The sequence below is a fragment of the Coregonus lavaretus genome, assembly GCF_964263955.1.
Source record: "Coregonus lavaretus genome assembly, chromosome: 9".
NCBI classification, from domain to species: domain Eukaryota; kingdom Metazoa; phylum Chordata; class Actinopteri; order Salmoniformes; family Salmonidae; genus Coregonus; species Coregonus lavaretus.
The window spans coordinates 51,200,985-51,224,810 of NC_139996.1; the positions used below are offsets into that span (position 1 = coordinate 51,200,985).

Consider the following 23,826-nt stretch of genomic DNA (forward strand, 5'->3'; position numbering starts at 1 on the left):
ATCCCCATATTGTTATTTATTTTGCTCATTTGCACCCCAGTATCTCTATTTGCACATCATCTCTTGCACATCTATCATTCCAGTGTTAATACTAATTGTAATTATTTTGCACTATTGCCCATTTCTTGCCTTACCTCCATAACTTGCTACATTTGCACACACTGTATATATATATTCTGTTGTATTTTTGACTTTATGTTTTGTTTTACCCCATATGTTTACTCTGTGTTGTTGTTTTTATCGCACTGCGTTGCTTTATCTTGGCCAGGTCGCAGTTGTAAATGAGAACTTGTTCTCAACTGGCTTACCTGGTTAAATAAAGGTTAAATAAAAAATAAATAAATGAAAAAACCATTTTAAACGTAAACTTCAATGGGGTAGGTACGAACCCGTGCCAGATAATCGAATCCCCTCACTGATGTGTCCTGATGTGTGCATTACGCGTATCCATATATGATTGGGTTATACGTAGCATTATGTGCAGACTAAACCAATCATAGTAAAAGGTTTATCCCTTTGGACATATTAAAACCGCGCCTCCTCCAATTGGATATCACTGCAGTTGTCTGATAATGGGCGGAGGGTAAAAGCCTGCATTAGGCGGTTGTCTCCACCCCGGATATAGCCACTTTTCCCCCGGCACATATACGTACATTAGGGCCGCCACGGCTACACTTTCTCTTGTTCATGGTTCGAATCTGCGAGAGAAGGATGAAGTTTTTGGTTGCAGTCACCGTCATCGTTGGGTCAGTGATATTTCTGCTCTTCCCGAGCGGATCAGACGCTGACGAGAAACAGAAGGGCCCAAAAGTCACGGCCAAGGTAAGGCACCTAGCAATTGCAAGAGTAGCTAGCAAATCGAAAGTCTGGATGGATAAAAACCATTTTTTTCGCACAGCTAACGTTTGCAGTAACAAACCGTATTGTACTGTCTGACTTTTCAGTTCTAAAACATTGCGAACTACAATGTCACAAGACGTGATACAATAACAATGAAACAAACTCGGCTAAATGAGATGCAGCCGCTAGGTACTAGTTAATGCACGGCCTCGATGCTTGCAAGGAATGCAGGCCTTAGTTAGCTAGTTTTCTTGCTGCCCGGTTTGTAATGTGTTCAATCCAGTCTATTCAATCTTTACCTATATCTTGAAATGTCTTTGTGTAACAATATATCTGTTCAACCATCTGCTTGGAGGAAATGTGTTAACATGTTACATTGTCTGGTGGAGTTAGCTAGCTGTTGTAGTTAACTAGGCCACGTCCACTTACTTGGGGCTACGTGTGATTCTCTGCGCCCAACGTCGTAAGGTAATTCACGAGTCTAACGAAATAAAACGTGCACACGTGTATTGGAAGTAATTTTTCCATTTCTGTTTGTGCAATCATTGGGTTGTTTGTGACCGGTTATAGGCAATGCAGTTAATGTGGTCTTTATTTCCATAATCAAGTTTCCGGACATCCCACTGCAACTAATGGTTAAATAAACTAAGAAACCGGTTTTTTTTGTGCAAACGACAACCTTTCAAACAAGCCTGGCATACAGGACTGTCTGGGCGTATCTTCCTCTAAATGAAATGCCAAAACTATGTTTTTAGTTTTAAAGCCACTGTAAGCAGTAGTGGTGCGTGGGTAAAATCAATGGGGAAGCCAGATTTTTTTTTATTACAACCTGTGTTGTGATTATTGCGTTGTTTGCTCTATATAGTTAAGGCCTTGCGACCGTGATATATATATATATATATATATATATATATATATATATATATATATATATATATATATATATATATATCTCTCTATTAGGCCGAGACAAAAAGACACAGTGGCAGAATAAATTCAACCACACTTTTTTTGTTTTATCACAAAATCGGATAGCAACCTCTGTCTGGTTTAGTCCACAAAGCATATTGCATGTAACAGACAGTTACATGACCTACAGCATGGTCAAGCAAGTTGTTTCAGTATTTTTCGGACCACTAAACACCAATTGATTTAGAACCACAAGTCGGAAAGAAAACAGGACCTGCCTCCACAATTCCAGCACCATTTCAACTTCAACATATCAACGTCATCAAATCACCTCTGCTTAGGCTAATACAGTGACAATTAAAATATACCAAAAACAATTTAGCCCCATCAATGTAAACTAAATGTGGCTGTCCATGGTTCTGATTTCTGTGCGTTCGTGCAAATAGAAAAATGACTCGCCCTACTTGTAGACATGCAAATGCCATCCTCTACATTTTAGTCATTTAGCAGACGCTCTTATCCAGAGCGACTTACAGCTAGTGCATACTTTTTATTTTTTATTTTTCCTCATGTTGAAGAAACGGTCTATCACTGTCATACAGTACACGCTTTTTTTGTTGTTCTAGGCTGTCTGGCTAAAATGCTTGCTCTAGCCTAACTTCCATTCATGGGCAACGTTTAGCTAGTTCACATTAGCCTTCTACATCTAGCAACATATTGCATTTCCATCCTCTCAGGCCAGGGGCACAACAATGTATGAATTAATGATTGGAGCAGAATCGCCATTATAATCATTGGTCAGTACGGAGAATTAAGTAAAACCACAAGGCCAAATCCATATCTCCATGGCTAATTTAGGAAAGGGACAACTTTAGCTAGCTAGCCACCGGAGGACAACCACACAATGAGATGCAACAATTCAAGTTTCTGTCAAATGACGTAAGCTCTCAATGCGATTTGAAAGGTGTTACGCCAACCCCAAGCTAGCTTCCCTTGGTACGCATTCACAGTTGAGCTCAACGCTAATTGTAAAACTTTTTTTTATCAAGGAAGGCCAAATGCTCGCTGGCTTCCATTGCATTCCATTCAATGCTATTGGTGGCAACAATGTCATACTCGTTTGGACCAAACCGCATCAGATAGATGGCCTACACGTAGAGACAGAGGGACGCTGTTTAGCTCGCTCGGATGCTTTTTCCGGTGAGCTACATTCAGCCTCTTGCGAATTGAAGGAAAATTATGAAACATGGAGAGATGGAAAATAAGTTGTTTTAATTTTTGTACTTTATTTTTTCCGGAAGCTTGGCATCCATTCACACACCACTTGATTTCCATGATAGGCCTATCTTCAAGTGCTCAAGGGATGACATTCAAGTTGCTTTTGATAATTCCTGCTAACCCATTTACTCACGCTTTCCCATCTTAACAGGTTTATTTTGACATCAGAATTGGAGATGAGGATGTTGGACGAATTGTCATTGGGTTGTTTGGGAAAACGGTACCCAAGACCGTCGAGAACTTCATTACACTAGCAACTGGAGAGGTGAGTTTAAAAAATAAATAATTATATACCCAGGGTATCGATTTAGCCAATGCATGTAATGTTATGGTAGAACCATTGAGGTACTGACTAATGCATTGCTTCTTGTCTCAACAGAAAGGATTTGGCTACAAAAGCAGCAAGTTCCACAGGGTTATTAAGGACTTCATGATCCAGGGTGGTGACTTCACCAGAGGAGATGGCACTGGCGGTCAGGGGAATTTTCACACTTAGATATAGATCTAACTACAAATAAGGATATGGGCATCAATGCAAATGTTGATTAACGTCAATGTCCTTGTTTCCTTGAAGGCAAGAGCATCTACGGAGACCGCTTCCCTGATGAGAACTTCAAGCTGAAGCACTACGGACCTTACTGGCTGAGCATGGCCAATGCTGGGAAGGACACAAACGGCTCCCAGTTCTTCATCACCACCATTCAGACACCTTGGTTGGACGGCAAGCACGTGGTCTTCGGCAAAATTTTGGAAGGCACGGTGAGTTCTCCCCAAACACCCCCACAAAACAAATACACACCTCCCCCTGCAGATGAATCTGTTTTCATACCCCTCACGTGGTATTGCTCTCCTACAGGATGTGGTGAAGAAGATTGAGGGCACAAAGACAGACGGCCGGGACAAGCCCCTCAAAGACGTGTCCATCCACGACTGTGGAAAGATCGACGTGGAGAAACCCTTCGCGATCGCCAAGGAGTAAAAACAAGTCAACTCTGTTTTTAAATGGGGGAGCAGGACTGTGGGGTTTAGGCAGACCATTGCATTTTCTGTTTTGCTTACCACTGGTCCTGTAGTGGGGCTCCTGCTCGGGCTGTCCTGGTAGCAGAAGCTGCCCATTGAAGTTAAGTGCCAGACCAACAAAGGCACACTGGGTCCATTTCCAAACAGGCATTCCAGTATGGTTGTCGTGCAGCTGATACCTGCTCATTTTGTAAAGAATAAATCTTCAATAAAGGATCCAGGTTTTGTTAAGATGGTTTCTAGTGTTCAATCATTAAGGTTTTTGTAATTTTATTCACGTAGTCACAACCTTGGTATGCCTTAACGTGTTCTTTTTAGTTTGTGTTCTACCTTATTTTTAGTATTACATTGTTATTGATTACTGCATTGTTGGGGTTAGAGCTTGCAAAAAAGGCAGTTCACTGTACTTGTGCATGTGACATTAACTTAACTTGATAAAAATGGCACTAAGTTTCCCGTAAGACATTCAAAGTAGTAGAACAATTATGAACGAAAAGATGTGGGCCATCCAAACTGACCACTTGATTGGGGCAAGTATTACATTTCTATACAAAGCTTCTTAAGAACATGTTAAACATTTGCATATACAAAATGCACAGAAATACCAGAGATTGTGAAACAGTGGCATTCCAGGCATAAACCAATGTTTGTTGCCACACTGGATAGGTGCAGTGAAATGTGTTTTACAGGGTCAGCCATAGTAGTACGGCACCCCTGGAGAAAATTGGGGTTAAGTGCCTTACTCAAGGGCACAGACAGATTCAGTCGGCTCGGGTATTCAAACCAGCAACCTTTCATTTACTGGCCCGACGTGCCAACTGCCGCCCTGTTCAGTCAGGAATCAGATCGTTGTATAATGTGGATGGCTTATAAACACATCCGGACATTTAGATCTGGCAGGTGACTGATAGTCAACCTGGAATGCAGCCAATGTTGCGGTAGGTCATTTTTAGAGAGCTAAGGCAGTTAATGGTGGACTCATCAATCCTGCTTACAAACCCAATTGCAGATTTGAATTTTGTTCATAAGCAGGAACCACCCCTTGTATGATGTAATTGCTTTATCTATATAATACATCTTTAATTGGCATATGTGACTTCAGTAAAAAAAAACGTTATATTGTATGGTAGTATACAAGCAAAAGGGCCTTCACCATTGGTGGCTGATTCAGACAATGGACATTAATCAAAACCACTATCAAGCCAGTGAATCAAGAAGGACATTTAAAATCCACAGATCCTATTGTCAGGACTTCACGGCAGGCTGCCACTATATAGAGGGAATCGCTGGAGCTTTGAAGGTATGGGCTGGACCTGGAGCCAGACTTGGTCTATCTGGGAGGCTGGGTTTGGTGCAGGCTGTGAAGCTGACACGGATGTCTCGGGGGTACAAGCCCTGCAGGACCCCATCCTTGACGATGTCCGGCAGATCTGTTGGAAAAGATTAACTAATTGAAAGTTCAATACTATGGTTGCGTTCTAGGCCGACTAGATTACAGTTGCGCTGCACACATCAAACTGATAATCGACTTGGCAGTTTGCCATATACAGTGGGGGAAAAAAGTATTTAGTCAGCCACCAATTGTGCAAGTTCTCCCACTTAAAAAGATGAGGCCTGTAATTTTCATCATAGGTACACGTCAACTATGACAGACAAATTGAGATTTTTTTTCCTCCAGAAAATCACATTGTAGGATTTTTAATGAATTTATTTGCAAATGATGGTGGGAAATAAGTATTTGGTCACCTACAAACAAGCACGATTTCTGGCTCTCACAGACCTGTAACTTCTTCTTTAAGAGGCTCCTCTGTCCTCCACTCGTTACCTGTATTAATGGCACCTGTTTGAACTTGTTATCAGTATAAAAGACACCTGTCCACAACCTCAAACAGTCACACTCCAAACTCCACTATGGCCAAGACCAAAGAGCTGTCAAAGGACACCAGAAACAAAGTTGTAGACCTGCACCAGGCTGGGAAGACTGAATCTGCAATAGGTAAGCAGCTTGGTTTGAAGAAATCAACTGTGGGAGCAATTATTAGGAAATGGAAGACATACAAGACCACTGATAATCTCCCTCGATCTGGGGCTCCACGCAAGATCTCACCCTGTGGGGTCAAAATGATCACAAGAACGGTGAGCAAAAATCCCAGAACCACACAGGGGGACCTAGTGAATGACCTGCAGAGAGCTGGGACCAAAGTAACAAAGCCTACCATCAGTAACACACTACGCCGCCAGTGACTCAAATCCTGCAGTGCCAGACGTGTCCCCCTGCTTAAGCCAGTACATGTCCAGGCCCGTCTGAAGTTTGCTAGAGTGCATTTGGATGATCCAGAAGAGGATTGGGAGAATGTCATATGGTCAGATGAAACCAAAATAGAACTCAACTCGTCGTGTTTGGAGGACAAAGAATGCTGAGTTGCATCCAAAGAACACCATACCTACTGTGAAGCATGGGGGTGGAAACATTATGCTTTGGGGCTGTTTTTCTGCAAAGGGACCAGGACGACTGATCCGTGTAAAGGAAAGAATGAATGGGGCCATGTATCGTGAGATTTTGAGTGAAAACCTCCTTCCATCAGCAAGGGCATTGAAGATGAAACGTGGCTGGGTCTTTCAGCATGACAATGATCCCAAACACACCGCCCGGGCAACGAAGGAGTGGCTTCGTAAGAAGCATTTCAAGGTCCTGGAGTGTCCTAGCCAGTCTCCAGATCTCAACCCCATAGAAAATCTTTGGAGGGAGTTGAAAGTCTGTGTTGCCCAGCGACAGCCCCAAAACATCACTGCTCTAGAGGAGATCTGCATGGAGGAATGGGCCAAAATACCAGCAACAGTGTGTGAAAACCTTGTGAAGACTTACAGAAAACGTTTGACCTGTGTCATTGCCAACAAAGGGTATATAACAAAGTATTGAGAAACTTTTGTTATTGACCAAATACTTATTTTCCACCATAATTTGCAAATAAATTCATAAAAAATCCTACAATGTGATTTTCTGGATTTTTTCCCCCTCATTTTGTCTGTCATAGTTGACATGTACCTATGATGAAAATTACAGGCCTCTCTCATCTTTTTAAGTGGGAGAACTTGCACAATTGGTGGCTGACTAAATACTTTTTTCTCCCACTGTATGTGGGTAGCTGATACCACTTATCCTGGCAGGCGACTGCAATGTTCACTATGTGGCCAAAAGTATGTATGTGGACACCCCTTCAAATGAGTGGATTCAGCTATTTCAGCCACACCCGTTGCTGACAGGTGTATAAAATCGAGCACACAGCCATGCAATCTCCATAGACAAACATTGGTTGTAGAATCAACTGTACTGAAGAGTTCAGTGACTTTCAACGTGGCACCGTCATAGGTCCAACAAGTCAGTTTGTAAAATTTCTGCCCTGCTAGAGCTGCCCCGGTCAACTAAGTGCTGTTATTGCGAAATTGAAACGTCTAGGAGCAACTGCTCACCTGCAAAGTGGTAGGCCACACAAGCACATAGAACGGGACAGCCGAGTGCTGAAGCGCGTCGGATGGAGTGGTGTAAAGCTCGCCGCCATTGGACTATGGAGCAGTGGAAACGTGTTCTCTGGAGTGATGAATCACTTCACCATCTGGCAGTCCGACTGACAAATCTGGGTTTGGCGGATGGCAGCAGAACGCTACCTGCACGAATGCATAGTGCCAACTGTAAAGTTTTTTGGCGGAGGAATAATGGTCTGGGGCTGTTTTTCATGTGTCGGGCTAGGCCCCTTAGTTACAGTGAAGGGAAATCTTAACGCCACAGCACACTGACATTCTAGACGATTCTGTGCTTCCAACTTTGTGGCAACAGTTTGGGGAAGGCCCTTTCCTGTTTAAGCATGACAATGCCCCCGTGCACAAAGCAAGGTCCATACAAAACTGGTTTGTCGAGATCGGTGTGGAAGAACTTGACTGGCCTGCACAGAGCCCTATCCTCAACCCCATCGGACACCTTTGGGATGAATTGGAATGCCGACTGCGAGCCAGGCCTACTTGCCCAACATCAGTGCCTGACCTCACTAATGCTCTTGTGGCCGAATGGAAGCAAGTCCCCGCAGCAATGTTTCCAACATCTAGTAGAAAGCCTTCCCAGAAGAGTAGAGGCTGTTATAGCAGCAAGAGGGGGGACCAACTCCAAATTAATGCCCACAATTTTGGAATGAGATGTTAGATTTGATCTGGAACATGACTCAAATGTAAACAGAAAAAATAAAGCACAGGCCATTTAGCTGAGAAAGCTTTCAGCAAGCTCTTTAAAAAGGAGACCATCCTGAGGAAACATTAACAATGAGCTGGATGTGACTGGCAAGGATGGTAGAAAGTGTGGTGATCTCAAAATGAGGAGATAGGATCTAAGCCAAGGGTGGGCAGTTAGTTCTAAATATCCAGTATAGGTCCATTATCATTTCTACTTACTTTCTACTTAATTTTAGACACTCAAGTGTAGCCCCCCCACCCCCCCCCATTTAAATCGTCTGGGTGGTCTAAGCCATCTCCAACCACCATACAACAATGCGGAGGCCTGCCGTACCTGAGGGGGACTCCAGGAGATAGGGGTCACGACAGAATCCCACCACACGCTGATGCTGCAGCTGACAGCTGAGGGACAAGAGACCACTGGGTGAGTAGAAGAACTGAACGAGTAAAATGTACAGTGGGGAGAACAAGTATTTGATACACTGCCGATTTTGCAGGTTTTCCTACTTACAAAGCATGTAGAGGTCTGTAATTTTTATCATAGGTACACTTCAACTGTGAGAGACGGAATCTAAAACAAAAATCCAGAAAATCACATTGTATGATTTTTAAGTAATTCATTTGCATTTTATTGCATGACATAAGTATTTGATACATCAGAAAAGCAGAACTTAATATTTGGTACAGAAACCTTTGTTTGCAATTACAGAGATCATACGTTTCCTGTAGTTCTTGACCAGGTTTGCACACACTGCAGCAGGGATTTTGCCCCACTCCTCCATACAGACCTTCTCCAGATCCTTCAGGTTTTGGGGCTGTCGCTGGGCAATACGGACTTTCAGCTCCCTCGAAAGATGTTCTATTGGGTTTAGGTCTGGAGACTGGCTAGGCCACTCCAGGACCTTGAGATGCTTCTTACGGAGCCACTCCTTAGTTGCCCTGGCTGTGTGTTGCCCCATCCATCCTCCCCTCAATACGGTGCAGTCGTCCTGCCCCTTTGCAGAAAAGCATCCCCAAAGAATGATGTTTCCACCTCCATGCTTCACGGTTGGGATGGTGTTCTTGGGGTTGTACTCATCCTTCTTCTAATTCCAAACACGGCGAGTGGAGTTTAGACCAAAAATATCTATTTTTGTCTCATCAGACCACATGACCTTCTCCCATTCCTCCTCTGGATCATCCAGATGGTCATTGGCAAACTTCAGACGGGCCTGGACATGCGCTGGCTTGAGCAGGGGGACCTTGCGTGCGCTGCAGGATTTTAATCCATGACGGCGTAGTGTGTTACTAATGGTTTTCTTTGAGACTGTGGTCCCAGCTCTCTTCAGGTCATTGATCAGGTCCTGCCGTGTAGTTCTGGGCTGATCCCTCACCTTCCTCATGATCATTGATGCCCCACGAGGTGAGATCTTGCATGGAGCCCCAGACCGAGTGTGATTGACCGTCATCTTGAACTTCTTCCATTTTCTAATAATTGAGCCAACAGTTGTTGCCTTCTCACCAAGCTGCTTGCCTATTGTCCTGTAGCCCATCCCAGCCTTGTGCAGGTCTACAATTTTATCCCTGATGTCCTTACACAGCTCTCTGGTCTTGGCCATTGTAGAGAGGTTGGACAGGTGTCTTTTATACAGGTAACGAGTTCAAACAGGTGCAGTTAATACAGGTAATGAGTGGAGAACAGGAGGGCTTCTTAAATAAAAACTAACAGGTCTGTGAGAGCCAGAATTCTTACTGGTTGGTAGGTGATCAAATACTTATGTCATGCAATAAAATGCAAATTAATTATTTAAAAATCATACAATGTGATTTTCTGGATTTTTGTTTTAGATTCCGTCTCTCACAGTTGAAGTGTACCTATGATAAAAATAACAGACCTGTACATGCTTTGTAAGTAGGAAAACCTGCAAAATCGGCAGTGTATCAAATACTTGTTCTCCCCAGTGTATGTTGCTACAATATAAATGTGTGCATTGCAATTTGGAGCATAACATTGGCAGATTTCAGCATTCCATGTTGAGATTATACTTTGCTTACGCAGAAATGTAATTTGTATCTTTCTGTATGACATTTACACTTGCCCTCTGCTCTGCATGCCCAAACCCTCATAAGCCAGACGATCCACATATTGGTTAAATGCCAACACCAGGACAACTGACTCAACAAATCAAGGCCAAGTAGAATCAGGTGTGCTAGTCTTAGAATATATAAAATAATTGAACTTCAGAGGGTCCCGAGCCGAGCATAGACCAGAGGACCGGTTCGGAAACCAAAGTACAGGTTTTAAGTACTGTATGGCAGACAGGCAGAATACACATGGCTGTTCACAAGATAAAAGGGAAGCTCACCCATATCCCTGAGGGTCACTATCATCAAATGATCTGAAATTATGAGGAAACCATCGTTTTTTTATTACAGCCTATTATTTTCCCATATTAAACAATATTCACAGAGTATACCAAACATTAGGAACACCTTCCTAATATTGAGTTGCACCCCCTACTCTACAAGATGTCAAAAGCGTTCCACAGGGATGCTGGCCCATGTTGTCTCCAATGCTTCCCACAGTTGTCAAGTTGGCTGGATGTCCTTTGGGTGGTGGACCATTCTTGATACACACAGGAAACTGTTGAGTGTGAAAAACCTGGCAGGGTTGCAGTTCTTGACACAAACCGGTGCGCCTGGCACCTACTACCATACCCCGTTCAAAGGCACTTAAATATTTTGTCTTGCCTATTCACCCTCTGAATGGCACACATAATCTGTGTCTCAATTGTCTGAAGGCTTAAAGATCCTTCTTTAACCTGTCTCCTCCCCTTCATCTACACTGATTGAAGTGGAGTTAACAAGTGACATCAATAAGGGATCATAGCTTTCACCTGGTCAGTCTGTCATGGAAAGAGCAGGTGTTCTTAATGTTTTGTATACTCAGTGTACATTCAAGAGGATCTCTACATTTTCAATTGTTAAACACTGCAGCATATAAAGGTAGTTGTACGGTGCCTTCAGAAAGTATTCATACCCCTTGAAGTTTTCCACTTTGTTGTGTTACAACCTGGGATTAAAATGGATCTAATTGTCATTTTTTGTCACCCACAAACAAAATACTCTGTCAAAGTGAAAGACAAATTGTAACATTAAATAAAAAAAAAAAGGATCTGGAAAATAAAACGCTAATATATCTTAATTAGGTAAGTATTCAGCCTCCTGAGTCAATACAAGTTAGAATCTTTCTGGGTAAGTCTAAGAGCTTTGCACACCTGGATTGTACAATATTTGCCCATTATTCTTTTCAAAATTCTTTAAGCTCTGTCAAGTTGGTTGTTGATCCTTGCTAGACAGCCATGTTCAAGTCTTGCCCTAGATTTTCAAGCCAATTTAAGTCAAAATTGTATCTGGGCCACTCAGGAACATTCAATGTCATCTTAGTAAGCAACTCCAGTGTATATTTGGCCTTGTGTTTTAAGTAATTGTCCTGCTGAAAGGTGAATTTGTCTCCCAGTGTCTGTTGGAAAGCAGACAATTTTCTCTAGGATTTTGCCTGTGCTCAGCTCTATTCCGTTTATTTTCATCCTAAAAAACTCCCTAGTCCTTGCCGATGACAAGCGTACACATAATATGATGCAGACACCACCATGCTTGAAAATATGAAGAGTGGTACTCAGTGATGTGTTGTGTTTTCCCCCAAACATTGTATTCAGGACAAAACGTTTATTTTTTTGCCACATTGTTTGCAGTATTACTTTAGTGCCTAATTGCAAACAGGATGCATGTTTTGGAATATTTTTTATTCTGTACAGGCCGCCTCCTTTTCACTGTTTCAATTAGGTTAGTATTGGGGAGTAACTACAATGTTGTTGATCCATCCTCAGTTTTCTCCTATCACAGCCATTAAACTAACTGTTTTAAAGTCACCATTGGCCAGATGGGGAAATCTCTGAGCGGTTTCCTTCCTCTCCGGCAACTGAGTTAGGAAGGACACGTGTATCTTTGTATTGATACACAATCCAAAGTGTAATTAATAACTTCACCATGCTCAAAAGGGATATTCAATAGGTGCCCTTCTTTGCGAACCATTGGAAAACCTCCCTGGTCTTTGTGGTTGAATCTGTGTTTGAAATTCACTGCTCGACGAGGGACCTTACAGATAACTGTATGTGTGGGGTACAGAAATGGCGTAGTCATTTAAAAATCATGTTAAACACTATTATTGTACACAGAGTGAGTCCATGCAACCTGTGACTTGTTAAGCACAATTTTGCTCCTGAACTTATTTAGGCTTGCCATAACAAAATAGTTGAATACTTATTAACTCATTTTTAATTACATTTGTAAACATTTCTAAAAACATAATTCCATTTTGACATTATGGGGTATAGTGTGTATATCAGTGACACACAATCTCATTTGAAAAAAGTCAAGGGGTGTGAATACTTTGAAGGCACTGTATACCTCAGATATCATAAAATCTTGACTGACACATCGGATTCTCCATTCCTAGCCACACATGTCATATTCAATATACCTTTTGCTGTCTTTATAACTTTATTGAAGTGAACCTGATGTGAGTAGCTGGTTGAGGTGAGGGGGCAGGTACATACTCAAGGCTGCTGATTTTGTTCCCAGAGTGGAAATGTTTCACATGCAGGAAGTCCAGCAGCACCTGAGGGACTTCTTCATACTGGTAGATGATATCCTACAGAGAGAGAGAGAGGCCAGTAGAAAAGACAAAGAAAATGGTTTTGTTCACACACAGTCTAAATTGGATTAGTCACTTATTGTAAAATTCAACTATACGGAACATAATCCCTCAGTCATACCTAAATAATGTATGTCAATTCATACCTGAATATAGTTTCAAGTCCTAATATGGCACGTAAAATATATTCATTAATTATTTTTCATACGTAAATATTACACTTGAATGTGGTAACTGAACATGGTATGTAATTAATATATGTAGTCCTAACTGAATAAAGTAAATACGGTAACACTTTACTTGACACCCAGCGTCATAACACAGTCATAACCATGTCATAATGTCATAATGTCATCATGACATCTATTTAGACCAGTTGTGACATTTATTGCATTATTTTATGACTGGTTATGACACCTACATAAGAGTCTCAAAACCCTGCCACACAAGGCAAAACATTCCATTACACCCCAGCCTACTTGTTAACAGTATGTTTATGTTCTATAAAATGTTCTGAAATTGACCATATTAAATTATCATTGTAATTGAACACTCCAGGAGCAGGACAAGACACCCTATTTTTGACTGATGACTGACAAGGGCATGTACGTGATAGGCCCATCTGGCTTATATGATTTTGATGGTCATAATGCTTCTTGACAGGGTCAAAGTGTATTTTCTGCAAGTTATTTAAAACATGACTGTAAACAGAATTAATTACAACAATGGACTTAACAAAAACTTTCAAACGAAAGGAAACTTCTTGGCTGGGAAAAAACACATTTGAATAAATGTGGGTTTTGACAATCTTATGTAGGTGTCATAACCAGCCATAAAATAACGCAATATATGTCACAACAGGTGTAAATAAACTCAGCAAAAAAAGAAATGTCCCTTTTTCAGGCCCTGTCTTTCAAAGATAATTCGTAAAAATCCAAATAATCTTCATTGTAAAGGGTTTAAACACTGTTTCCCATGCTTGTTCAATGAACCATAAACAATTAATGAACATGCACCTGTGGAACGGTCGTTAAGATACTAACAGCTTACAGGCGGTAGGCAATTAAGGTCACAGTTATGAAAACGTAGGACACTAAAGACGCCTTTCTACCGACTCTGAAAAACACCAAAAGAAAGATGCACAGGGTCCCTACTTATCTGCGTGAACGTGCCTTAGGCATGCTGCAAGGAGGCATGAGGACTGCAGATGTGGCCAGGACAATAAATTGCTATGTCCGTACTGTGAGACGTCTAAGACAGCGCTACAGGGAGACAGGACGGGCAGCTGATCGTCCTCGCAGTGGCAGACCACGTGTAACAACACCTGCACAGGATCGGTACATCCGAACATCACACTTGCGGGAAAGGTACAGGATGGCAACAACAACTGCCTGAGTTAAAACAGGAATGGACAATCCCTCCATCAGTGCTCAGACTGTCCGCAATAGGCTGAGAGAGGCTGGACTGAGGGCTTGTAGGCCTGTTGTAAGGCAGGTCCTTAACAGACATCACTGGCAACAACGTCGCCTATGGGCACAAACCCACCGTCACTGGACCAGACAGGACTGGCAAAAAGTGCTCTTCACTGACGAGTCGCGGTTTTGTCTTACCAGGGGTGATGGTCGGATTTGCGTTTTTCGTCCAAGGAATGGAGGTGGAGGGTCCGTCAGTCTGGGGCGGTGTGTCACAGCATCATCAGACTGAGCTTGTTGTCATTGCAGGCAATCTCAACGCTGTGCATTACAGGGAAGACATCCTCCTCCCTCATGTGGTACCCTTCCTGCAGGCTCATCCTGACATGACCCTCCAGCATGACAATGCTACCAGCCATACTGCTCGTTCTGTGCGTGATTTCCTGCAAGACAGGAATGTCAGTGTTCTGCCATGGCCAGCGAAGAGCCCGGATCTCAATCCCATTGAGCACGTCTGGGACCTGTTGGATCGGAGGGTTAGGGCTAAGGCCATTCCCCCCAGAAATGTCCGGGAACTTGCAGGTGCCTTGGTGGAAGAGTGGGGTAACATCTCACAGCAAGAACTGGCAAATCTGGTGCAGTCCATGAGGAGGAGATGCACTGCAGTACTTAATGCAGCTGGTGGCCACACCAGATACTGACTGTTACTTTTGATTTTGACCCCCTCTTTGTTCAGGGACACATTATTCAATTTCTGTTAGTCACATGTCTGTGGAACTTGTTCAGTTTATGTCTGTTGTTGAATCTTGTTATGTTCATACAAATATTTACACATGTTAAGTTTGCTGAAAATAAACGCAGTTGACAGTGAGAGGACATTTCTTTTTCTGCTGAGTTTATAATGGGCCATGACAGTGTTATGACCATATTATGACAGGTTATGACATTATGACATGGTTATGACCGTTTCATAATGTATTATGATGCTGGTGTCAAATGTTACCGTAAATACATATATTCTACCTGAATGTAGTCCTCCAGCTGTTGCCTCCTCTGCTCAAGAGGCTTGGTTCTCAGATGGGTGCTCCTCTTGCTGGGGAAGTCTGGGGGCTGCAGAATCTTCTTCAGCTATGGAGGCAGGAAGAAACTGTCAAAGACATTACAGGGATGGGCCGCAATGGGTTAATGTCCATCATGCATACAACAACCAAGCAATTGCATTGCGACCATCATTTGTATCTTTGAAGCAGAGAAATTTAAGTATATTTGTAGAGCAGTTAGCCATTGGTTTGTACGGCAACAGAGTCGAGTATACTGTGTACAAAATGGGTTTTAGATCATTCAGATACTGTCGATTCTGGTGTCAAGTAAGGGAGGCAGAGAGTCAGCAATTGTTTTACCTTTCTGTGGAGGGTCTGGAATTCACTGTGTCTTCTGAGCACAAAGTGTTTCCTTCCATTGAACAATATCTCAACTCTGAAGAGCTAGAAAATAAAAAAAAAGAGCAGAGCAGAGAGGAGTTTTGCATTATTACACTGGTTTTCTGGAAAGGAATATCAGTAGAATTATATTTGCTTGTGATCGGACAGATAGGACAGTAACATTTATGTACAAAAGGTAAGTCTTTCCATTCAGATACGAGTTTGCCTTTCTAAAGGTAGTTCTACAAACGAGATGGGACTTGATGTTCTCCAGTCATGCCTGACAGTTTAGTGTCCAGTGTAATGTAGTCAGATATCCAGCAGGGGAAGAAAGAGGCCTGTTTACAGAGCTCAGCAATCTAAACACAACAGTGCCCACTGGTGGCCAGAAAACGAATCCTATCAAACTTTGGGGACCGTCCCAATATCTCCTTTCTCCTGAAGTGTGGACTCGTTCACACAAATCTAAAAGCATTGGATTGGTGTGGGAATAGGCTGGTGGGAGTTTCCACCATATATCGTATACCAGTCATTTCCTTTCAAAATCAGTGAAGGGAAGTGAACAAATGCAGACTTTGGGATGCAGGAGAGATAATTGGGACATACCCCAGGAGCGCATGCCTAGGCCTGACCAGTCAACAGACAGGGCAAACAACTAGACATATCCCCTTGGAGACCATATACACCAGGGATGAGGTTGCTTTGTGGTCAACAGAATGAGAACGTCGCCATTTAAAACGGTGCAATGTGCAGAAATCGCGTTGCCATTTCCTGGTTGCTAAAATTCTAATAGTTCGCCTAATTTAAGTTTATGTGGCAAAACACGCAAAGTGTAGTGTAGAGAATCACACAAGAAAAGCAAAACAATATCCCCTAGAATGACCATAACCCTAGGTAAAGGACTACCTGTGGGAATGTTATTTCTTAAATACATTATATAACTTCCTGAAAGTGATGAAATGTAGGCTACACTGCACATCCTAAGCAATCAGTGACAATTAATTTGGAGGATAGATAACTGGCAGAATGCAGCCAAAGGACAGGAGTTGCTCATCCTACAGTATTGTTTTTATAACCCAAGTGCACTGTCCACATTTTTTATGCTTGGAAAATAGTACTGATAGTACACTAATTATTGTAGGCTGCTTGCTTGTACATTACAACAAATCAAACAAGGGCAGTAATGAAATGCTTCCTTTTCCAGTGAAGCTCCAGTGTGTGCCATGGTAGTTAATAAGCAGGCTTATTTGGATGAATGGCAACGCTGCCGGCTGTATAGGCGTGGCAGCTAGCTGATATTCATCTGGACAAAGACAAATGAGAATACACCCGTCACCCAGAACTGAGGTTAATGACAACTACAAAAGTGGACATCCTTTAGTCTTCCCCTCTTTCTAAAATAAAGAAAACAGGGATATCTTCTCCAAATTGGTCTGAAACCAAGTTAACCAATAATACAAAAATGGCCACTGACATAAAGAGTGGGAAAGACTTTCAAAAATATGAATGAGGGACTCTGTCTAAACATGACAAGTATGGTGACCAAAATGCTAGCCTACATTTCCAGCAAGCTATTATCTAAATATTCCTTTGAAGTTGTTGACTTAAGTTTGGAGCTTCAGGACATGCTGTTTGGAATCCAGTATTCAGGGTCATGTTCATAAGGGCATGCAGCAGAAAACGTTTCAAAACGTTTTACAACAGAAAACAAAAAAGAGCATTTATTTTGGACAAATCCAGGTAGAACCTCCCCGTTTCTTATGTATAGTGCCTAATGAACATGACCCAGAACAGAGAGTCATCCTGACACAGGGATTAGCCGAGTCATGCAGTTGATCCACACTTTTTTTTTTGTCAGGCCCTCACATTAAATATAGCTGACTGGCTACATTCAGGTTATAATTAAAGGCCCATGCCCCCCTTTCCACCTAAACTCATCTATCATGGGTTGATCCAGAGTGATTGCTACAAGGACGATTTTGCAACCCTATAACTACATTAAAGCTATCTTTTAAATATATGAACTAGTCTATAACCATCCAACACAAAAACCTGTACATTAAAGAGTTTGCCTTTTTCATACTTTTTGGTATTTATTCTTGACCTAAAAATAAATCTGGTCCTTAATTCTTCGCAACTGGCTGAGCACTTTCTCTTTTACTTCGAAAGAGTGCTGACCCTAAATCAGCAGAAACTACAGCGGTCAGCCTAGTACAGTACTTAACTCCTCTCTCTAAGCAAACAGTAATTTTGACTGTCTGTAGCTGTGTAGCCTGGTCCCAGATCTGTGTCTGTGCTGTCTTGCCAAGTGCCAACTCTGGCAAGACAGCACAGACCGATCTGGGACCAGGCTAGCTGTTCAAAGAAGGCACATGGCCTCCATATTCCTGGGTTGCCCGGGCGACTCACGACCCAGTGGGCCGATGGGGCTGGAGCCATGTCATCACATGCCAATGACGGTCCGAAACAGATGGCCCTCAATCCATGGATGAATGAGCTCTCAGAGCAGGAGGGCTGTGGCCATTATCCAGGCAGCAACTGGATCTAATATGGATCCTCATGAGCAGAATAATCATACATCCTATATCTTGACTAATTATCATATTGTTAAAATCACCTGAGTAGTCATGTGATCAACTCGGACAAGTTATTTTCCAGCGTTTTCTGGTGAAGTATTGTTAACTTGTGCTAAGAGTTACCATACTCTGCAATCAGTGCCCACTGCCCAGAGTATACATTTGAGATGTTACAAGATTACTAATAAACATTTATTGTTTACATAATACAAGATGATTACCCTGACGATACAGACTTTTGACCATCATCACCTGAACTGTTATTAATGGTTATTTAGTGACAAAGATATGTGACTGACCATGCGCTTTAAAGTAACCAATTCCTCTCATTGACACACAAATCTCCCTTTCATGAAGTTTCTGTTCTTCCCGCTATGGCGGAACTCACTGGATTAGTCAGTTCCACAAAGTCAAGTATCACAATGAACAACAAGTACCTGCTTCTACTCAATGTTCAGCCTGCTTCACTAACCCGCAGAGGTCAGTCTCAACCCCAGAGCCCATTTCATATGAAATAACTCCCCGGCCTACGCACGCACACCTTGTGCTTCTTCATTCGTTTACCAAATTACTGTTCAGGACAAGAAGCATGTAATTTCATTGATTGAGTTACATCTGCCCAAAAAGGAACTTCCTGTCAAAGAAAAGAGTCTCTGTATGCTCACTCGAGACTGGTAAACAAGTTAAAAAACAGCACATCCATTTTTTATGCTTTAACTAATTAATTTCAGGTAACAAAATGTCACTTTATGTTCCCCCTGCAATTATATATGGCTACAGATGAGCTGATGGGACATTCACTTAATCCATGGGGATGTATGAGAGTACAGAGATTGTCATTAGTTCATGAGATATACTTAATTTGTCCATATCGGGTCTCTGTTCTTGAAGCCATACAGCCGGTTTACAGACAGAACTCCGGCCATCCTCTCTTTCTCGCCATTCTGTCAATGGTCATCCTTCCATCACAGAGCTTTCATTGTTGTGGGTTTGCAGAGAGGGCTAGATATTTCTGCCTGCAAACCCCTGGCACATAGAGGGGCCCGATGCGCCCTCCTTACATAACACAGCAGAAGGCTCAGAGGGGAACATGCTGCACCCTAAATCAGACAGTTCACAGACAAGCAAGACAATCTAATACCCTTTTCACACTACTCAGCCGAGCTCAGCCAAGGTTTGCTGAACTGGCCTGGATACGCATGCACCATAGTAGCTTGAACCCTGTTTGAAAGGGCATTGTACTCTATGTGCATAGAAAATATCCAAGCCAGCACAGTATAGTTTGGGTCAGCATGTTGGCGTGAAAGGGATATGATTGGACCACTTCATGAACCCCACTCTATTTCAAGAAATGACTAATTGACTAAGCCCCTCTGCTTATTTAAAAGCGGACTAGCTCAGGGTCAGCTCAGCTCACTTTTAGCTACCCAAGCAGTACTAGTCTCATGCTGGAAAAGAGTAGACAATGTGAAAAGAAAATATCCAAGCCTGCACAGAGAGTACAGTTCGGGTTGGCACAATAGTGTGAAAAGAGTATTGGCCGCCTTACACACACACACACATACCAAAAGCTCATGAGTGACTCCATGAAGCAGAATTACGTGTCTGTCAAAAATGACTTCAGTCTTATTTTTGTTGATCATGGAGGCAGGCAATTTAGTAATCCTGTTAAGACTACAGCTGCTGTGGGATGCGTAACGTGAGCCCATATTTCAACTGGGTCATGGGTTTGATTCCAGCCGGGGCCACCAATAAGGAAATGTATACAATTACTGTTGTAAATCGCTTTGGATAAAAGTATCTGCTAAATGGCATACAATGAGTATACAAAACATTAAGAACACCTTCCTAATTTTGAGTAGCACCCCCCACTTTTGCCTTCAGAACAGCCTCAATTCGTCGGGGCATGGACTCTACAAGGTGTCGGAAGATTTCCACAAGGATATTGGCCCATGTTGACTCCAATGCTTCCCACAGTTGTATGAAGTTGGCTGGATGTCCTTTGGGTGGTGGACCACTCTTAATACACACGGGAAACTGTGGAGTGTGAAAAACCCAGTAGAATTGCAGTTCTTGACACAAGCCGGTGCACCTGGAACCTACAACTATACCCCATTCAAAGGCACTTACACCTTTTCTCTTGCCCATTCACCCTCTGAATGGCACACACACAATCCATGTTTCATTTGTCTCAAGGCTTAAAAATCCTTCTTTAACCCATCTCCTTCCCTACAGCTACACTGATTGAAGTGGATTTAACAAGTGACATCAATAAGGGTTCATAGCTTTCACCTGGATTCACCTGGTCCATCTATTTCATGGAAAGAGCAGGTGTTCATAATGTTTTGTACACTTGGCTACATATAACATGACTGAATTTACTGGCTCAAAGTTCAGACTTGGGCAAAGTGTTTCTTTTTGTTAGTTTTTTTGTTTTTACAGTGACATTAGATATTTTCACATCAGATCTTTTTCAGAAAAAAAGACCAGAATTGTGCTGCCTGTGTAGACTCAACCTAACAAGCAGACAGCTCTCAACCAAAACCGGTGGTAAATTACTTCAGACATTGGGTGTTTTCACTGTAAAAAACTAAAACTTTTTTGCCCAAGTCTCTGAACTTGTAAATTCAGTCATGTTATATGTATCCTATATATGCCATTTAGCGGATGCGTTCATCCAAAGCGATCAGAATTGGGCTGCCTGTGTAAATGCAGACAAAAAGTGCACTCAAGTCCCCAGTGTTAGGTAGGTGCAAGAAGTGGTGTCAACACCAACTTTTCTTCTAGCAAACATTCATTCCAGCAGCTAGGTGTAGCCAGTCGTGTAAAGTAACTAAGTACAAATACTTTGAAGTACTATTTAAGTTTTTGGGGTATCTGTACTTTAATATTCATATGTTTTACTCCATTACATTCCTAAAGAAAATATGTACTTTTTACTCCCATACATTTTTCCCTGACACCTAAAAGTACCAGTTACATTTTGAATGCTTAGCAGGACAGGAACATTGTCAAATTTACACGCGTATCAAGAGACCACGTGGTCATCCCTACTTCCTCTGACATGCTGAGCAAATCCCGCCCGCGTTGCAAAAATACATTTACACATACATGTTATTCAATCGTTTCATCCAAACTGCTCGCGGGTGTCTGCGTAGCCAGGCTCTAAAATAGAATTTGGTTCTATTTTAGCCGCTTGATGCGCTGCAATTCCCGCCTCTCCCATCTCCTCATTGGTTTTTAGGAGCATACTAACCCACGCGGGTGATTGAAAGATGAACGAGGTCCACACTCTAGTCGGTGGCGGTTATGCACCTTAAAGTTGGTTGCCAACCGCCATAAAACATCCACAGAAGAAGAACAAACGAGGAGAGATTAATCAAGGAAAACTAAAAACTAACTAGTTTTCCCTTTTTATCTGTGGATTAATTGTCGGTGTAGAGAACACACGATTGTGTGTGACTCAAAATTCTACAAAGTTCCAGCAAAAAAAAGGACCATATGAATTTCAGGTCAAATTGTTTATCTCCCAGGACAAATTAACGAGCAATAGCAAGCTAGCTAAATGTCAGTGAATGTTTCACTTGTGTTTAGACATTAATTAATATAGTTGCTTCACAGTTGGTTCTGGTATTTTAACTTGCGTGTCATGAAAGCGTCTGGTGGGGACAGACAAAATCAACATGCACACAATGCCTTAATGGTGCACGACCGGAGCCGGTTTCGTCAGCATGTGTTCTGGCGGACTCACTAAACACATTCTTTGTTTGTAAATTGTGTTGGCGTGTGCCCCTGGCAATCCGTAATTTAAAAAACAAAAGCATGCTGTCTTGTAGTATTTTACTGGGTGACTTTCACTTGAGTCGTTTTCTATTAAGGCATCTTTACTCAAGTATGATAATTGTGTACTTTTTCCACCACTGGGTGTAGCCTCTGTGTATGGCAACTGTCCTCTAAGAAAGATTGGGTGCTTGGCTTCCTTTTGTTTGGCCTGCAAACTGCAATACTTCTGTTTTTATGTGTCTTTTTCAAATCAGGCTCAGGGCTTTCACATAATATATTTTAAGGGAAAATGGGAGAATGCAGCCACAGACAAAACTGAAGTTTTTCACAATTCTGTGATACAGGACACACAAGGGCACCAACGATTCACAAAATTATAGAAATTATAATATAGGCTATATAAATCTATGGAATAGGTGCCCTTCTAGCTCGCCTGGCGCAAAGGGATAGCGCGGCAGCCGGCACGAATGGCAAATCAGGACCAGTGGAATAGCCACGCATTAAATCGAGCGCACCTATTCAAGCTGTAGAAAAAAAGAAAGAAAAAAAGCTTATTTGTCCAACAAAATGTGCATGACAAGTTGCGGGAAAACATAAGAGATGCCTTAAAATAAGTATTGAACCTTACTGTACCACACACATCCAGATACTTTAAAAAAAAAGCCTACAACAGTTTACCTTTCTCAATTTCCCCGACTCGTCTACCTCTCGCTCCAGCGACGGGATCGATACCTCAATCATAGGGGAATCTTGAACCATCATCGGACTTTTCTGAGCGCAAACTGTCCAATTACCTTCGTACTGAGTGGTGCTGCGGCTTTTCTGTCTTCAATCTTTGTCAATGTCCCCTTCTAAACATTCGAGAAGATTCTCGCAAGAGAAAATAAAACGATAATGGTCCAATATAAACTCGGCTACCGTAAATTCAGGGAAACGTTTGACCCTTCAATGCTCCTCCCACAAACTAATTGGAGACTCTGTGCAACCCATTTGGGCGCAATGCACTTCTGAAATGCCATACGAATTTTTATATATATATATATATATATATATATATATATATATATATATATATATATCCATGTGTTGATTCAAATGTTTCGTGTTACACGGGACATTAATGCAATAGCCATAATGCAAAACAACATTATTTTACATGATGTGTGTGGAATAACTGGTTTGACAGATTACATGGCTTCATCTCTTGTTGAGGTAGGGCTATTCTGCGTTCTGCATTTGTAGAAAGACAATGAAAGCTTCGGACTATAAGGTTCTATTTGGCATAAAAATAAATACAAATGAGTTGATCACATAATTTATGTTTAGCTGGTTCTTCATCTGTCTGTGAAGTTAGATTTTTCAAAAAGTAAATGAAGTGACATCTTTTGAAACCATAAAGTTATATCTGTATAAACCCATTTGAACATGGCACTATAAGGTTCTATCTGCAATCCAATCACCAGCCTGAACAAATACAGACGGACCAATCAGAATATGTCTTTGCCATCTCCCTCTAAGGGCCAATAGAGTACCACAGTATGAGTCATAATACCCATAAAACCTAGCGGTCAAACAAGGAAATGGTTCCAATAGTTTTTCCACCATTCATTTTTCCCATAGGGGATTTTAGAAACACTTAAAATAAGGGCTGTGTTTTGTGTAGGCTTACC

General features: G+C 41.9%; 2 protein-coding genes across 2 annotated transcripts; one reads left to right on the plus strand and one right to left on the minus strand.

Annotated features, from left to right (window-relative positions):
- Nucleotides 1-554: 554 nt before the first annotated feature.
- Nucleotides 555-4,278, plus strand: ppib (peptidylprolyl isomerase B (cyclophilin B)). The gene is made up of 5 exons (XM_084169241.1): nt 555-822; nt 3,179-3,292; nt 3,407-3,500; nt 3,602-3,786; nt 3,884-4,278. Exons 1-5 carry the CDS (start codon nt 688-690, stop codon nt 4,004-4,006), a joined length of 651 nt encoding a protein of 216 aa, XP_084025367.1. The 5' UTR covers nt 555-687; the 3' UTR covers nt 4,007-4,278.
- On the minus strand, nt 3,044-23,122 carry snx22 (sorting nexin 22). Its single transcript, XM_084169242.1, has 7 exons — nt 22,835-23,122; nt 15,777-15,860; nt 15,400-15,504; nt 12,867-12,961; nt 10,614-10,646; nt 8,603-8,670; nt 3,044-5,477 (listed from the first exon to the last, which is right to left on the minus strand). Exons 1-7 carry the CDS (start codon nt 22,916-22,918, stop codon nt 5,317-5,319), a joined length of 630 nt encoding a protein of 209 aa, XP_084025368.1. The 5' UTR covers nt 22,919-23,122; the 3' UTR covers nt 3,044-5,316.
- Between the last annotated feature and the right edge of the window lie 704 nt (nt 23,123-23,826).

Excerpts from the sequence above, each read along its gene's own strand:
- ppib (XM_084169241.1), top strand. The coding sequence starts at position 688 with ATGGTTCGAATCTGCGAGAGAAGGATGAAGTTTTTGGTTGCAGTCACC. Across the intron at positions 3,293-3,406 it reads TTACACTAGCAACTGGAGAG|AAAGGATTTGGCTACAAAAG; the intron begins GTGAGTTTAAAA and ends TTGTCTCAACAG. Across the intron at positions 3,787-3,883 it reads GCAAAATTTTGGAAGGCACG|GATGTGGTGAAGAAGATTGA; the intron begins GTGAGTTCTCCC and ends GCTCTCCTACAG.
- snx22 (XM_084169242.1), bottom strand. The coding sequence starts at position 22,918 with ATGATGGTTCAAGATTCCCCTATGATTGAGGTATCGATCCCGTCGCTG. Across the intron at positions 15,861-22,834 it reads AGTCGGGGAAATTGAGAAAG|CTCTTCAGAGTTGAGATATT; the intron begins GTAAACTGTTGT and ends TTTATTTTCTAG. Across the intron at positions 15,505-15,776 it reads TCCAGACCCTCCACAGAAAG|CTGAAGAAGATTCTGCAGCC; the intron begins GTAAAACAATTG and ends CTGCCTCCATAG.